Source organism: Corvus kubaryi, unplaced genomic scaffold (genome assembly GCF_017639235.1).
Source record: "Corvus kubaryi isolate FWS band 111438036 unplaced genomic scaffold, C.kubaryi_AGA036_p1.0 37352, whole genome shotgun sequence".
NCBI lineage: Eukaryota > Metazoa > Chordata > Aves > Passeriformes > Corvidae > Corvus > Corvus kubaryi.
Window position 1 is genome coordinate 1,566,465 of NW_024581114.1, and position 18,045 is coordinate 1,584,509.

General features: G+C 43.8%; 1 protein-coding gene across 2 annotated transcripts; it reads left to right on the forward strand.

Annotated features, from left to right (window-relative positions):
• Positions 1-183: 183 nt before the first annotated feature.
• On the forward strand, positions 184-7,181 carry TMEM52 (transmembrane protein 52). Of its 2 annotated transcripts, XM_042032048.1 has the most exons (5): positions 184-494; positions 1,273-1,317; positions 1,618-1,832; positions 2,588-2,757; positions 3,102-7,181. In XM_042032048.1, the coding sequence occupies exons 3-5, from the start codon at positions 1,645-1,647 to the stop codon at positions 3,410-3,412; spliced, it is 669 nt and encodes a 222-aa protein (XP_041887982.1). In that variant the 5' UTR covers positions 184-494; positions 1,273-1,317; positions 1,618-1,644; the 3' UTR covers positions 3,413-7,181. The 2 variants fall into 2 exon arrangements, with proteins under 2 accessions (XP_041887982.1, XP_041887983.1); XM_042032049.1 differs by lacking the exon at positions 1,618-1,832 and having other exon boundaries at positions 235-494.
• Positions 7,182-18,045: the final 10,864 nt, after the last annotated feature.

An 18,045-nucleotide genomic window follows, 5' to 3' on the forward strand; every position in this document is an offset into this window, starting at 1 on the left:
CTGTATCCCCTCCCTGACCTCCCGGTCACGGCAAGCGGGGCTGGGGCTGGGGCTGGGGCAGGGGCACTGCGGGGGGAGCCGGGCAGCTCTGCCCCGCCCGGCCCCGACCCCTCCCGCGGGCGGGCGAAAGAACCGGAGCCGCGGGGCCCGGCCGGGGCGGTCCTGCCTGGTCCTACCCTGCCCTGCCCCGCCGAGGCTCTGCCCCCCCGGCGATGATGCCGGTTATTTATTCCGCTGCCCAGCACGGGCTGTCCCCGAGGGCTCGGTGTCCCCTTTCAGCGCCGGCCCCGTGTCCTTGAAGCAGCGGCTGCGGCTCCCCGCGGGCTCCGGCAGCCGCGGCGCTCACGGACACTCGCCCGCACCCTGGAGCCTCCCGAGCACATGCAGCAGCGAGACGAGGCACTTTTCCTTTGGCCACCTGCTGATCCCATCCCGGGTTCCCCCTTTTCCTAGGCATCGCTCTGTTCTGGGAACAACTGTGAGAACTCTGCCCGGTGAGTAACCCACTGCCTGTTCCCAAACCTCTCCCACCGTGACCAAGTGACATTCCCACACCAGGACAGCGACTTGCTGATGGCCATCCCTTACAACTTCGGTTTCGATCTCTAAGACAGTCAGCAACTTTTAAATTTCACTTGGCTGCCTTTGCTCTGTAGACTGAGGTGAATGGTCCTCTCCCAAGACGACTCTGAAATGTCACTTTGGAACAGTTTGCAGATCCTCTCCTGTGGTCAGAACCATCGTTCTGGTACAGGAAATCCTTTGCAGGAGGTTCAGTACGTACAACCCTGCTGTGGCAGCTGCACTCATGAAATGTCACAGAAGCTGTTCTCCTTTTGTACTGCACTACAGCTGAAAAAAGCCATTTCTGGCTGCATTGGACCTCTGCAAAAATAACGTTAGAATATCTGGGGGACGCAGGCAGTTGTCTAGACCAGCATTTTCAGACAGGACTATGGTATGAGGCACCTCATCTCAGCTACCTTTAAATAACACTGATTTGGTTTTTTGGGAATCCTTCACGAGTCATTCTCTCTCCCAAGCAAGAGTAAAGCACCACTCAATAAAAACATTTCTTGATTCAGAAGCAACTTTTCCAGTGGGATTATTTGCATGTTCTCATCTGGAGTAATGGTACAGCTATGAACAACAATCTAAAGTGGTTTTGCTCCATACTCTTATTGAGTGCTTTCCCTTTCCCACCCCAGGGAAGTGCATTCCCTGTCATACATGCCTTATTTAAACCAGTGAATCATCTGCCTTCCTTCACAGATGCCCTCAGAACATGTCTGATTGGACAAGTCTGTGGTATGTCTGGTAAGTTGGCTTTTAATCTTACTAACCCAGAACCATTTGGAAGTTGTTATGAGCAGTACTTGGAGCAAGGCAATGGAAACGCTTCTCTCGGGCAGGATCAGGGAAGGGTTTCTCTGTTTTCTCAGAGCTGCCAGAGGAATGGACTGGATGAGGCATGGGGAGATTGGGTGTCAGGTGGGGACCAGCATTCATCCAGGGCTGCGTCATCTTTCCCTTCTGAGTGCACTGGAGTTGAACTGAAGGGCTTGTTTGTTCTTCCTAAATAGCCAGAGCTTTGCTGGTCATTGGCTCTTTGCACAGGGCAGCTTCCAGCAGGGATTTGTTGGGATGTGGCACTGCCCTGTCCTCGGCTCGCTCCCTTCTACAGGACAGGGACAGTCACCCTCTGCTGCGCTTCTGAACTCCAGCGAGCACAGAGCTGAGCACTGCCTGCTGGAGTGCCTGGAAAGGGGAAACTGGGATAAGAGAGAGAGGATTCACAAGGGGATTCATCTCTTGTCTCACACGTGTTACAGGTGCCCTGACATAGTTCATGGTTTGCATTCTGTCCATACTTCGGTGGCAGCACACAGAGGGAGTTGGTTACTTTTACCTCGTTCAGTCTGGAGCAATTTTGGTTGATACTCTTTGCTTTCTTAACATGTGCTGCTACACAGAGCTGTTTAAAAAGACACAGTTACCAAAAATGGATTGAGAAAGCTTCTAAAAGCCTCCATGAGAAGAGTGAGTTACTTTGAGAAACTGAGGGGTGGGAAGGTGGAGTTTCAGTGGAGAGGAGAATCTGAAACACAGATACATCAGCCTAGGTACATTGTAAATTGTTAAATGATAAACTTCCTTAAACAATAGCTAGAGATAGAATTGTGTTTTCAAGGCATAAATATAATTTAATATAATATCATTGCCATGCTCATTTATAAAGAGAGGCACTAGACTTGTGGAAGTTCATGCTTGTATTTCCCTCCAAGTACAAACCCTCTCCTGCTGTGGAAAGCAGAGCCATTCTCCCTGCAGAGAAGTTGAAAATAACCCAAAATAGTGAATGTTACAGCACCTGTGAGCCAGAATGGATTGTACTGATGGGCAGTAGTTCTTCAACTTGTGACTGAGTATTTGTGATCCAACTTTCTAATCCAGGATCCAGCACCGTTCAGAACTAAATCAAGGAGGCTTGGCCTGTCTTCCAGTTATTTAGAGTGAAATTATATTCTGATTTAGAATAAGTAAAACATAAGCAGTAGAATGATGGTGTTTTCCCTCCCTCTTTCAGGTTGATCTTGCTGACGGTGTTCCTGCTCCTGCTCTGTGGGGTCTCAGCGAGCTGCATCAAATTCTGCTGCCGGAAGAAGAGGCTTCCAGTGGAGACCTTCCCTCGGCACCCTTGTGACTTGACAGCGATTGGCATTGACAGTGACAGCACTGCCCACAGCACAGTGACCTGTGAGTATCCTCTGGGAGTCACCTGTTCCATGGAGCATTGCTCCGGAACCTGTGCCTGGAATTCTGTGTCCAGCCCCAGCAGGAATGGGAACTTCCCAGTGCACTCCCAGAACAACTTCCAGCCCCACAGGGTGGGCACAAGACATGAAGGGAGGGATCAGGGTGGCACAGTGAGTGACAGTGAAGACCAGGAGTGATTCTATATGGACAGCTTTAGTGTACAGGGCAAATGTTCTGACACCACAGAAGTCTGTAATTTCCTGGAAAAAAGCAGGGCTAGCCCTTTATATACCAGTGTTCCACGCAGGTGTTTAATTTTTATTTTTCATTCTTTTTCTTCACAGCATATAGCTCATGGCAGTACCCTCCAAGTGTCCAGATTCCTTCAGTATTTGTGGATATGGATAAGAACACTGTGTCCCCTCCAGCTTACAGCCTCTATGCAATGGACCTGCCACCTTCCTATGATGAAGCTGTTCAAATGGGAAAGCAAGTGGCATGGATAAACCAGAAACTTAATGACATCCCTGAACAGGTGACACCCGGTGGGCTGAATCCCAGCCAGTCCCCACCTGACACAATCAACAGAGATCCAGCAACACAGGCAGATTCAGAAGATTCAGAAAATGCCACAAAAGAACAGCCACAGATCTGACTCAGTTCAGATGGGGAGTAAAGGAAGGGAAGGACTGTAAGAGTTAAAGAAGACATGAAGAGTTTGGGTTTATAAGTAGGTTATGATGGAAAGATGTTTCTTCTCATGCCCTTGTAATGATCTGTCAGAAGAAATGTTTTCTGTGACTGCTGTAATCCCCTGGTAAAGCTTCTTCAAGGATATGAAATGAGGTAAAAGGGCAGCGGTTTAAAAATGCCTGTAAAAGTGGGACATGAATGCTTGTTCATCTTCTGATAAAAAAATTGTTCCTTGTGTCCAGCAATAAAAAAGGTCAGGAGAATTTTGCCACCTTGGGAATACACACTCAGAACAGTACAAACAGGAAGCTGTTGTTCTAGAACAGAAGTTTCCCAAGCTGGAGTTGAAGGGGGAATCCCAGCAAGTGACGCTGAACAGCCTCTATAGTTTCTCTTCTTTTGAGAACGTCAGCTGTCCAGAAAACTGCTGAGGACAAAGTGCTGCACAGTGGCTCATGTTCCTCAAGGAGCAGGAAGATGCCAGGACAGGAGAGAGTGGAGGGAAATGCTTTGTGTTGTTTCACAGCTACACACAGGGAAGGAGACAGATGAGACATGACACTTCTGTCGTGGTAGTGGTCATGACACCTGAAGGGATTGTTTCTGAGGTTTTGTAAATATTTCCATTTCTATTTTCAAGACGAGTTGCTTTGTGGGTGGGTTCCTTTTGCTATTTGTTTTTTCCAGATAAAGTACACATTAATTCCAAAGAGACACTTGCACACATGGTTTGGTATTACTGATGTGTTTCAAATATTCATCAAATGTTTCAAAGATGCCTTTATATTTTGTTATCTGCTCAGGTGTCAGGATCTCAGGCTGCACAGGAAAGGAAAAACACAGGTTCCTGGCAGCTTTTACCAGTTCAGAACATGGACGAGTTCAGGAATGAGCAGGGTGACACAAAACATGCTCGTGCCGAGCCATCCAGAATAAGTTAGAGATACAAATACCACAGTACGGGCTGGGCAAAAGTTCAAAGAAATTACTCTTAGGGATGTTCTTCATGAAGTACTGATAGAGGGATAATTGCTGAGCATCATTTTAAAACTGGGAGCTTGGAGCTGATTACAGCAGTTGCATCCCAGACAAAAATACGGGCTGTAGAAGCAGGTTTTTAATGCCAGCTCTTTCCCTTGCCCCTGCATATTCCAAATGATCCGAATTTTGTCCACTCCTAAGCAGTGATTTTCTTTGAATCCACTTTAGCAAGGTGCTAATCTGGCTGCCTTTAAGAACATGAGCAATCGCCAGGGTGGCTTATTGCTCTGGAAAAGAGCAGCAACCAAAGCCTGAGCACTCGGTGCTATTAGCGAATGTAGCATAAATTTAGGTGTCTGTCATTAACAGGCAGCAGAAGTGGTGGGCACAAAAGCCTGCACAGCTTTTAGAAGACTGTTATTCTCTGACAACCATTACTGCAAGAACTGCCCTGGAAATGAGCACTAATGATTTAAAAATGAAGCTCTCTGCCAGCCGCAGGCCCGACATGCTGCTACAGAGTGATGTGTGTGAGCTGTCCGTGAGTCTGGCTCCCGAGGGAAGGGTCGCTTCTATATTTAACTTACATGTAACTTACTATGAGGGTTGACTGGTGTAACAAATCTGCTTCTCTTGTGTCTCCTCTCTGTCATCCTTCATTATATTTCTCCTGTTTTATTCTTTCCTCTGCCTTCCTTATCTGTGTCAACATGGAGACTGGGAATAAGCCAGGGTAACTATTTGGATGTCTCTGGCTGGAAGTGCAATATGTGCCCAGTCCTGGATGTCTCCAAGTCACAAATACAGTAGATGTATTTTTATTTATTGACATTTTCCACAGCACTCAGAACAAGGTTTCTGCCCTTTCAAAGAAGGAATATGTGTTGGAGGGAAATGGCTGAGCGCTCACTCACAAGTAGAGATGGGAATTCAAAGCCAGGCAAATGAAACAACCGTGACTGACACAAGAGGGCAGTCCCTCCCTTCTCGCTGTGTGCAGAGGATCGTCACCGGCATCGGCTCGGGAAGGGACTGAGCTGGCTGGACGAGGATGGGGAACAACCACCGCGGTTCGAGTTCCCTGCCCTGCCCTTCGCGCCTTGGTTTGCACAACGCCTCGGCAGGGCCTGACACGGGACCTGCCAAACTGCAAGTTTTGCTCTGTTTGATCAGAGGAGATGCAAAACCCCAAGAAAAGCCCAAATGCCTGTGACTTCCTAGGAATAAGGGCATAATCTGGTGTTTCCTTTCTAACACCTAAGGAAAAGTCATGTTTTGCCCAGGTTCTTGCCTTATAATGTGGTTCATTAACTCGAACAGAAACCATGTGCTAACACCAACTACTGACCCAATCAGCCCTCAGGAACACGGACTGTCCTCTGCACACCAAAAGCAGCTCAGTTTGCTCCGTGACCTTCATAGTTAGGAAATTATTAAGGCCTTTCTTGTGACCTGCCTTCTCTAGAGCCTGCTAAGGGTAACCCCATGCTGGAGTCCTTCTTGCAATGGAGGGTTGAAGAGATCCCTCATCCCTACACAGCTCCTGTTTTCATGGAACAGTTAGAACTTCACATTTTTGAAACCTACAGTCCTCTATCACTTTGCTTGAAATTGGTCAGTGGATTCAGAAGTTATCAGTAGGGTGTGCAGTGTGGAAGGAGGGGAAGCAGGACACAGATTTGACTGTGATTCCAAAGCCTCACTTCCAGAATAAACCAGGTTTAAAAAGAACACCAGGTGGGAGGTTGGTCCCACAGCAGGTTATAGGCTTGGCCTGATGGAGGATCTAAGAACTCTGGTTTGTCAGGCTGGTGGTTTTCACCATCACTAGATGTGTTCAAGTCTGATTATATCCACACAAGCTTTGTGACATCTCTAAGGGAAAAGCCCCTCTCTGTAATTACCCAAAGTGCATTTTTAATTGTGATTTATATTTGGTCCTCAGTTTGGCACTGTTCAGCATGCAATTTTTCTTCTCTCATTTGTTCAAAATGATCATTTTGTCAGTTATTTTCTGCTGTTCTTTGCTGGCTGTGTGAAAGAGCCTGTGCTGGGGAGATGGACTGCTGAGGCTGGAGCCTCCATCACTGTCTCTCCTCTCACACAAATGCACTCAGCATGAGCACTTGTGCTCAGAAAGAAAACGCAGTCATGGAAGTAAATTTCCTCAATAATTCATGGGCTTTATAGCCCAGAGCAAATTATACCTTGGCTCTGTCACGAAATTCAGGTTGCAAATCCCTTTATAGGCAAGCTCGTTAACAGTATAAGTAAAGTGGTACCTCTAGAATGGCTTTGGTAATTGATGCATTATAATCTTTGGAGAGTATTTAGTGGTGAACCTTCAGCAGCCAGACTGAGGCATCGGAGGGGTCTGGATACAGGAAAAGTCAGAGAAAAAACCTTTTCTTTGTTTGCCTTGCAGTTGCCTTTGTCTGCCTCACTGGCCTCAAATAGCTCAGAAGGTTTGGTTGCTTTGTTTTCTAACTGCATTTTGTCTTTATCAGCTGCAGTTTCTGAGGGAAAAGGTTCCCTGCTGCTGCCAGTACAGATGAGTGGGACACTTGGACACGTGCAAAACCTGCTCATTTATGGAACAAAATATCTCTGCCACAACCACTTTCCACAATCTTAGCTGCCTGGTTCTGATCCTAATCCTCTTTGCCTGTTAGAACTTTTTTTGTTTAGGGAGACACTGCCTAATATTGCTGCTTTCCTTCACCCACAATTAAAATTCAAACTGCAAGAGATGCCTTGGAATCCTTTTCAGAGCAGACAATGAAAAAGTATCACAGGGGAATTGTGCTCTAAAAACTGGAAAAGACAATAAATGTTTTATGAAATTCTACATCCTAAGGTCAAACTCAATGCACAAAAAAGGCTTAGGTGCAAACACACATTGCTGGGAAAACATTTTGTTCTGGTCAGTCAAAATTTAGAATATAAGATGCCAGAGCTCTTTTTATCTTACTGGGAGGAAAAAGAGGCCTGTAGAAAAGAAGGCAGACTTTCAAAGATATTTCAATTTTTTTTTTTAAATAACAAAGCTCACCTTGAGCACTCAGAGAAAGGAGAAAATCAATTTCTATTTCAACCTAGAAATGCCTGAATCTGCAGTAAAGGGCTTAATTTTTACTCACTTTTTACCTGCTTTTCCTCAAAAAGGAAAGAGAAGAGACTGATGTCAAGCTCTTATTTGTGCATTGTTTTTTCTCTTTCCATGCTAGGAGTTTATGGCATAAGCTACTTCCTTCCACAGCTAAGGAAGTGAAGTCCCAAGGTCCAAGTACTGACCTGGAAAACCCAGTTTGCTGCCTTTTCTGCCAGACTTCCCACATGACACTGGTCTGTAGAACAGGGACTGTAGCACTGCCTTTTCTTGCACAGAATTTGGAGGATGAATACATTGAGCGTGGGCTGCGCTGTCATATTGAAATACAGGTACAGTCAGAGCATGATGAACTTTGTGTGGGACATGAAGTACAGGAAAAAACCTCCCCACTCCCTCCCCCTCTTAAGGGGCAAATCTGGAGAAGAAACTTGTGCAAAGTGTGAGATTTAGAAACAGCCCCTGGACTTCAGGTGCCTCATCCAGTCATCATCACAACATTCCTAACTAGGGGAAGATGCTGAGGGGAGAGAGGCAAGAAGCTTTGTTCAGCTCCACAGGGCTGGAAATGCTTCATTCCCCAAAACCCCTTGCCAGGCAGCTGTCAGAGAGCCCAGGCCGCTGTTCCGAAGGTAGGAGAAGCTGCTCTGCCCCGCACATAAGGTCACTCCAGCTGGGTTTGAAGGCAATAGAGATGTGATTAGCCGGCAAAGCAGACGGCCATAAAAATAAACACCCAGTGTGTGTTTGGAGAACGTTTCCTCTGCCCTTGGCTGAGCTGCCTGCTCCCAGCAGATGGGGGAAGTGAGCCGGAGTGGCCCCGGTGAAGGTCGGCTGGGCAGACTGCAAGGCCAACACACACAGCGGCAATTACATTTAGTGCGGTTATTTGGAGGAAAAAAACCGTGGTATGCTTTTATTCCTTACTTATTTCACATATCGACTTTTCTCTCTTGATAAAAGGCCCACCGTACCTGCTGTAAAATACTGAAATTCAAATTACTTGGGCCATCTGGGAAATAAAAAAGCGTATGTTCGGTTATTTTCCACTGTAATAATGAGGAAAAATTCGGTGATAACGAGTAGGGTTATCTTTCAATCAAGAAACATCCTGGAGTGTGACAGACTCCAGCTCTACCACAGATATCCTGGGCATCTAGATAGGTACCAATTTCAATGTCTCTGCCTCTATTTTCCACTGGTAAACAATTCTAGGATCCAGAGGTTGGAAAGGACCTTTGGACATCCCCTAATCCAGCCCCTCCTGCTCACTGGGGCCAACCAGAACAGCTTGCCCTGCCCACTCTGGCTCTGAATTCTCCAAGGATCTCACTGCCCATCTGGGCACTCTGCTCTACTGTCTGACCCCCTCCCCCCTTTACAGTGAAAATAGGTTTTTGAATGTTTGAGTGGAATTTCCTGTATTTGGGATTGTTCCCACTGCTTCTTACCTTGCAAGCTGGTGCCTAGTGAGAAAAGTCTGCCTCTGTCTTCTTTCTACTCTCCCCCCAGGTATTTATACACATTTATAGATCCCTCCCGTACCACCTCATCCTGAGGCCAAAGACTCCCAGCTTGCTCATCCTTCCCTCATACGTCAGATGCTTCAATGCCTTAATCATCCAAATATTTAACTCCATTTTTTCTCCAACTTGTCTAAATCATCCAGGAATTTCCCCTGAATTCCAGTGCGCTGTTTAATGGATTTCTACTGCATGTGGAACAAAGAGCTGCAGAAAGCAGAGCGTGAAGTCCCCCGTGGCCGCCTGTCCCTGCGCCTCCTCCCCTGGCTGGCGGTGGTGCCACCTGGGCACGAGCTGATTGCAGGGCTGGCACTGTCATTGCATCACCTCACACAGCCGGGGAGCACCACGAGTGCGTGACGGCGGCCACCTCGGCGTGGCCCCACGGGAAGGAAATTGCCAAGGTGAAATCAGAGGAAGATGCATCTCCCCTCTCTCCTCTGCTCTACATGAACTGTTTAATCAGAAATGGACGAGCTGCTGGAAAGCAGGAAAAATAAATGCAACCTTCTCCCTGCTTTGCATGGGGCTTTGGGGTGGAAGGTGCTACAGAAATACCCCTCCTTTGGGAGACCATGCTTTAGAAGCGCAGGAAATTGCTTGGATTAAAAAAAGAACACAAGGAATAATGCTTTTCCAGCCAGAGAGGGAAGAGAGATTTCCCTTCCTTTCTCTAGTTTATCACATTGTCACCAAGAAGAAAACCGTATTTCATCAGAGCATGGCCTTGCTCCCCCAGGTTTCAAACAAAATGGTTATCGATGAAAAAATCGTACATGAATTGTAGCTAGAGATACTGCAAACCCACTGCTCAGTGCTATGCCAGAATAATAATAATGAAAATTCCAAGTTTCTCATTGATTCCTACCTCTTGGTTTCCTAACACACCCCACTCTTCTAGGTACAAAACCTACACCCCAAAATCTCCAAGCTTTAATCAACATGCAAGATGCCAGGCAACACATGTTAATGTAATTAGCACAAAAAATCAGGATAATTTGAGCAGCTATGGAATTAGTCTGGTGACTTCTTCATCCACTTATAATTATAAATCATAAAAGTGCAAGTGTGTACATGTGTCTAATCAACTGACGGCTGTCACACACAGCCCTTCTTCCTGTCCCCTTGATTTGTGTGATCAGGCCTGGTCCTTTCAGGTGGCCCCTTGGTGCCTCTTCCTTCCGTATCTCTGTGCAGACACTTACCCACAGACCTGTGGTCAATCCTGATGCCCAAACTGGCTCCTTTGAGTCTGAAACAACATTCAGAGAAATGAAACTGAAAAAAAAAGGGAGTTTCTCATCCATCTGGAGATGGGGTGGGGGATGGAAGAAGCAACTGCTAGGTCCAAAAATCAGTCAGATTGTTCTTTATGACATGAGCCCCAAACCACAGGTGTGCATGTGGAAGGGTCTTTCTTCAAATCTGCATGTTTGAGCTCTAGTGATTCACATCTAAAGCTGTGGCTGCATTGTCTTGAATTCAGGGAAGGCTCCAGTATAAAATCTCTGGCACAGGAAGTTCAGTTTCCTCTCCAGGTTTCCTTCCTCCACCTCCTTATATGCAGAATAGCATGGGACTCACTTCAGCCTTGCCACTGCGAGTGAAAACTCTTAGGACTGCAGAGCAGTTTGAGTTTATGGCCCACACCTTCAGCTCAAGTGTTCAAGGAAGGCAGCACAGGTCAGTGGATCTTGGTGACAGCACTTAATCCCAAAATATCCTCAACTGCTGAGCTGTGTTTTGTACCTGCACATGAAGCTGCACCCACTCCCCAAGCAAACATAATCAACAAGGGTGATACAGTGTCCCTTAGTGACATCCACCCCATTTCCACTGTCAAATTCTTATTGATGACAGTGGGCATCAATCAAAGGCAGAAAATTTGGCCGTCGCGTAACTTTGATACAATTACAAAGTAAGAAAAACTGTGGAAAAGCAGGTTTGGATCCAGTCAATGCCTAAGCTACCACTAATTATAACAGGCTCATTTCACTTTCTAGATATTTATCTAGGCTTTGGTGTCCTTTAAAAACAGCTTGCTAGACTCCAGGCCAAGGGCCAGGCAGTTCAATTGCCCAGTTTGAGCCTCAAACTAAAACAGGAAAAATGTGAACAGCATTACAACTGGAAGTCGATGTGAAGTTTGCTGGGAAAATGGCAATGTTTGAGTGTTGCAAAACATTAGATCTCTGAGCTACGTCCGTAGGAACAGGATCTGTGTGTCTGTGAGCAGAGATCCTCACCAGCATCCCAGAAGCAAAATGCCATGGAGTGGGCACTCAGCAGGGCTAAACTGCAGTATGGCAAGGCACTGATGCAGCTCATGATGCTTCCAGTTCTGGTATCTGGTTGTGGGGCTCTCTCTGGGATGTGTGGCTCTGCTACCAGAGCACAGTGCATGTGTTCCCTCCAAGAATTCTCTCCTGGTGTAACAAACCCCGCAGGCTGTACTTGCAGAGTGTGACTAAGCTCCACCAAGCAGAGGTTATTCCATCCCCAGCCCCTCTCCTGAACAGAACGTGCTATACTGGGGAAGGAACAGAGGCAGCACCTGCCTCAGTACCTTTCACAGCACAGCTGGAGCAGACACCCGCAGAGCTGCAGTGAGAGAGGGAGAGCACCTGCACGGCTCAGCCCCCTCCAGGACAGCCCCAGCACGGACTGTTCTGGGCAGTGGGACTGGGAACAGGACAGGTAGGGAGCTCTGGTACCCTCCTGGATCGACTCTTTGTTCCCAAGATCCCCCCTCTCCTCTCCACTGCCAGACAGAAATACACAGATCTGGCTTTAGCTGTAGCACAGCCTCAGCAAGTGCAGAAAATAACCTCAGGCAGCCCATGCAGACAGAGCAGAACACTGCCCTTGGCTCCTCTCTCCCAGCTTTCCCAGGAGACACGTGTTCCCAACGTCCAGCCTCCCGCCAGGCTGGAAAAACGCCACAATCTCAAAGCACGGACACAGGGGAGTCACCTCACTGCCAAAGGCAGCAGGTCGGCCGGGGCAGCGGTGAGGGGTTAAAAGCCACGAGTCACCTGCTACTTCATACAAGAAAACAGAAGAGCAAAAGAGTCATTGAGTTTCAGTCACATCCAGATGCTCAAAGTGAGAGATTAATAAATAATAAATAGGAGTAGCATCAATTACAAATGCCAAAGGGGGATGATGTCTCTGGATGCATTTCTGCTGACTGGTGCATATTAGAAAACCACAGAGTGCTTTTAGCTTTGACTCCAACATTAATTTTGGCAGCGGAAAGAGGTTTTATTAAAAGTACTGAAAATGTCATTCATCTTTATTCGTATTACATTTCTTACAAGGCTTTAAACCCCAATATGGAACTATGGGGAGATGAAAAAATTGAAATTGACTCATCTGATCGTAAAAATAAATGAAACTCTAAACATGTTCTAAATAGTAAGAAGTACATTTGGGTATTATATTTCTAATACTGTAAGGTGGTGCTGATATTATCTGTTTTTCAAGGTTTGTTTTTTCTCTAAGGTGTTCTTTTTGAATCCCTTACAAACTAAATTATTTGTAGGTATGCTATGATGGTAGCGCATAATCCATAGGGGGAAAAAATAAATAAAAGGTGGGAATGTGAAGAACTGAAACAATTCAATTACTATTTTTAAATTCAAAGGAAACAAAACTATTCTTTGAAGTACTACCCAGTAATCTAAGAGGTTCAAAGTTCTGCTGTAAGCCCATCCATTTATTCAGAACTGTCACCATGTTTTTTGTCTATTTTAGTTAAGCGCTGAATTGAATATTGATAATGCTGGATCTTTTCTAGGATGTTCCAAAGCTGAAGTTAGTGGGAAATTTGAGTTACTTACAGTCTAGGACCCCTAACCTGGAATTCAGATTTTTCTGCTGCAAATGCAAAATTTCCAAAATCCAAAATGAAAAGAAAAAAAAAAAAAAAATTCTGATGCAAATCCCTATTGGCACCACTGTGGCAGAAATCCCAAAAGCCCAATGGCCTTTATGTTGTATTGGATTGGCACAACACACCCCAGAAACAGAACAGCACAACTCCACCTCAACACACGTTGGCAACACTGGGGCTCTGTTGCTGAGCTTTTGGAGGTGAGAAATGGGCATTTCATGTTGCTCACGGTGTAATATGAAAGCTGGTTTCCAGCTGTTACAGTTCTTGAGTAAAAATGTCTTTAATCAAGCATCAAATCTCAACACACAATAATCACCTACAAGTAGATCTTATTCTCAGGTCTGAAACTAGTTTGTTCAGTGAGTAAAAAGTTAAAGATTTTTAGAGGTCACTGGGATTTTATGGGTTTTCTTCCTAGTTTTGTGTTTGTTCATGACAATATTATCATTGGGGAAAGGGGGTGGTTTATGTTACTTTGAGTATCTATTTTTTAATGTATTTCTTGACTCTTTAGAACTTCTTAGTCCAAACTTGTTTGTGTTTTAAGGTTTATAAAAATATTTCCCATCAAAATTATTTCTTCAATAAATATTTTGGCTTGACTAAGCAAAAATAGACATGTACAGGGGCTTATTTTTTTCCACTATATGTAATTGTATAAAAACTAAATTTCACATGCTGTTTATTTACTAAAACATTCATTCAGCCTCTGAAAATCAGACTGTGTTGGCTGTTTGTACTTTGTCAGTTCCCTTGAGCAGTGGCTTGAGAGATGTTACACTTTATATATGTTTTGTTTTGCTGCTTGGAAACATGAATTTTATAAGCATGTTTTTTGTAACAGGTCCTCACATGGAAGGGTTTCACAGAATCAGGATCTTTGCTGACAAGTGGTTTGAGATTTGGGATATTTACTGTAACAGATCCCAGAGGTCACAAGAAAGTTCTCTTTTTTGTAAATTTAGAACCCAGCCCAGCCCCTTGCTCGAAGAACATGAACTTTCAGAGATAGAAGTGTAGAGCTCGGCTGCAAGTTCTTTCATTCTGAGCAGAAATTGAACTGTATTTTGCTTGGTCCCAGGACATTTTCCCAAATAAGTACTTATTTTTGGAGTACAAGATGTAACCATCACTGAACCTATTCATTTTATTACCTACAGCAATTAAATTAATGACTACTGACCTTTTCAAGCACACCTTATCCCTCTTTAAGGCAATTAGGCTTTGTTTGACTTCCCACAGATTCTCCAAGGACAGTGGTACAAGTCCCCTGACCATGAATATTTTTGGTTTATGACTGCAATTTTTGTTTTCTGGATTGTGGATTCTTGCAGCAGCACTGAAGTTCTCCTTCAACTGCAGGACAGGCTCTTTGAGAGAACAGAAATGTCTGGTAGCAGCTTCCCTAGGACAGACACCTGTGCCCACTTTCCCAAACTGCTATGTCAAGGATGGAAGAACGGGATGGAAGCTCTATGGGAATCTGACACACAGCAAGATAAGCAAATTCTTTCTCGAACTTCACCACAGGTCTGGTGTGTCTGACATCATGGAAAGTTTAGTAGCTAGGCTGAATTCTCAATGTGGATTCTAAACTCCCAGCATCTCCTGGGTCCCAGTTGTTTTTCTGTTAGTTGCTCAGGGAACCCCTTGAGGAAAGTCCCTTTAAATGGGGAAATATGAGGCTTTAAGCTTTTCCTCAAACTGCTTGATTAGCATTCATGCAACCCAAATGTTACTTACTTAAAGGAAGACCTACATGTGTGCAATTGGTTGTGTGTTTATAGATGTGTACATACACGCTGCAGAATCTGATTTCTAAGATGATTATAACAATTCCCTTTGTTGCTATTATATTATTTTCCAGGAACACCAAAGGACTTTTAAAAGCCAAGCTACAGCTTGCAAGTTTAAAGGTACAGCAAAAAATGTAAACTTGCAACAGATAACTGAGTACAAAGGAAAACCAGAATAATCCCCAGCACATGGAAAAGAGCTCTGATACAATTCTGATTGTAGGGAAAAAGCACTCAAAGCTATTCTTCTGGTTTTCTCAAGATGGATTTATACAAATAGAATAAAAAAAAAAAAAGGGAGAATTGGTGTTTGTTAAGTGCATAAGCATGCTCACACCAACCTCGAGACACCTGTTTCAAGGTTGGAAGATGAAAAAACAGAAGAGTTCAGAACAGAGCTTACTCCCAGCAGAGGAGTTCTGTATTTTGTTGAACAAGTACCCACATAGATTACAAAACTCTGTATCACACTGTAGGATTGTATCACAGTATAAAATCATGTGTTGACTGTGAGGAACAGTAGATCCAGGTTCAAGCAACCCCAATATTTCATCTCCTTTCTATAAACTGCTGGGTGTTGGTGGCTAAATAATTTTACATCATTCTGCTGCAGCTTCCTATGTTGTTTTTTTTTTTTGCTTTGGAAAATGCTTCAAGTTCTGCTAAACATAGGAACTAGGAATAAATTTGTATTATCGTTGAAGTCAGAGATACCTGTGACATTGATTTTTTAAAATGGGTCACAAGGCAATAGGAGCAAGGTTTTTCCCTGGAAATAAAAGCACCTCCAGCCAGAATTGGTGAGAAAACAAGACTAGAATTTGTGAGAAAACAAGACTGGAATTCGTGAGAAAACAGGACTAGAGATAATGCGTTTTAGGACATGTAGCCCAGTGTGTCCTGTTCCAGTGTAGCTTATTGTGCCTCTGTTGAGGACGAGCTCTTCAAAGACAGTCATATACAGACATGATTATATATAACATATATATAACATTCCCAGGAACACACCCAGGACAGCTGTGGGCCCTCACAACCGTGCTGCTTCACTTACACGGCAATGGATTTTTCCAAAGGATTTTGAAGTGACTTGCAAAGTCTCCCAATGGTTCTGAATTAACTGTCCTTGAACCCATTTCACAGATAACCCATCCTGATCCTCACCATAAGAAAGGAGTTCGGGATCATCTTCCACCACTGTATCAGTTTAAAACTCAGGTGTATGGACTTCCCTAATTGACATGAATTCAACTCTCAGAACCAGTTCCCCTTACCCTAGAACCTTGTCAATTATATTCTCTGCAGACTAACACAGTTCTGCTAATTTTATGTGATGTTCTCAGAAGTCGTTTAAAATAACTCTTTTGTTCCATAATAATAGGGAAACTGAAAGAAACTGTGAGAATGCAGAATGTAACTAAGGAGACTGAGCTACTCCTACTTTTTGCTCTGCCTGGCCCCACTGAGGATTTATATTCAGTTTTCTTTTACTTATTTATTTTCTCTAATGAATGATCTTGATATTCTGCTACCTGGGTCCTTCCTCAGAAGGTAGCAGTGATGATTGTCATCCAATTGTTAAAGAAGTGACAAATAACAGCAACTTGGAACAGCTCTGAATAAGGTTTAAAAAAATAAAACAATAGTAAAAAAAAAGAGTTCTGAATAGACTCAGGATTGAAGCATAGCTGAAGTTTAGACATTGTATAAGCTTCCTTTAATTTTGGTGCAATGTCAGGAGAAATGAGAGTTCTGCTTTGTTTTAGGGACCAATTGGAGAACTTCAAACTAATCCAAAATCACGTGAGTGTCTCCTTGGCTCTCTCCAGGGTTCACAGAAGGCACTCTTACAGCCATCAAAGGACACAAAGGCAGACAAAATGTTATGGAATGGGAAATGGTGCCGGTGTGATTCTGGAATATGAGGTGGAGTTTTGAGTCAGTCTATTTAAAACACTTATCTGAGGTTACAAAGAAAGGAGGCAAACCATAATTATTTATTATTTCAGCAGTATTCTTATACCATCCGAGGAGCTATGGAATCTTGAGAAGTGCTGATTTTTCACCCTTTTTCAGAAAGCATAAATTATACCTGTTTGGTGACAGTTATTCTTACAGAGACCAGCAGCATCTTGATTTACCTTAAAAACTGTGCAATATTTTCACTCAAATACCAATATGTAAATTTTGATTATAACAATGTTAGCGGTATGCAAAAATTAATTACTTTATGAAGTGAAACTGCCCGAAGTTTCATCTAACTCAGGATGTTCCCTACGAAGGGGCTAATGTCAGCTGATTGAGAAAAAGGTGCAAGAAGTTTTGCAATGGAGAACTATGGAGCAACCTTTTTACAGAGAGGTTTTCTGTGGCTCTAACCCAAGAGGAAAACTGTAACTTCAAGGTGGACTAACAAAAAACCATAAAAATTGGTTTTATTAATTATCTATACCAGTTCTTCAGGTATTTACAGGTATTTTCAGCTAGTTAGTTTAGTTACAAACAATATTTTTGCAGCGTGTAGAAACAGATAAACTTATATCTGATAAATCCACTTATTTCTGGTGATTTGCACACTCGTCCACTGAACACTAAAAACTAGGGCAGTTTATGGATCTGTGTGCCCATACAAAAAAAATTAAGATTAAAAATGAAAAAGAAATTTTAAAAATAAAGGTAATGCCTGTGCAGTAGCTTCCAGCACGGGACAGCAGAATAAACCACCCTGTTGCACACAGCAAGGTGGGATTCTTCTGACAGGTTTTCAAATGCAGCAAAACTGATTTGTCCAGTGAGATTTACAAACCAAACCCACCCCACCTGGAACAACCTCCCCTCTGTAAACAACCATTTCCAATCCTCAGGATCCCTCCCCATAATAGCAGTGGAACTGTACATCAATCAAATTTCTCACTGGAGAATAAGATATAATTAAATCACAGGATCAGAAACAGGAACTATTGCAACAGTTGTATTTTTAGGTGTGCTGAAAGCATTAACTGTGTGTAAATGTGCTATAAACACTCCTGACTGATGCAGATTCCTTACCCAAATTCCATGGATTTGAAGACGTGGCAGAGCACAAGACCTGGGGAGAGAAATTCCCTTTAGCTCTCATGAAACAGTGAATGCATAAAAATTAGAATGCAAGAAAAAAATTAGAGATTCCTAGGAGAGGATAAGATCTGAATGTGTATTTTATTAAAAAAAAAAACCAAACAAAGCATGTTTAGTTATTAGAATTGGTAAAATAATGTAAGAGAAATATAAGGAAGAAAAGCAGTATCTGTA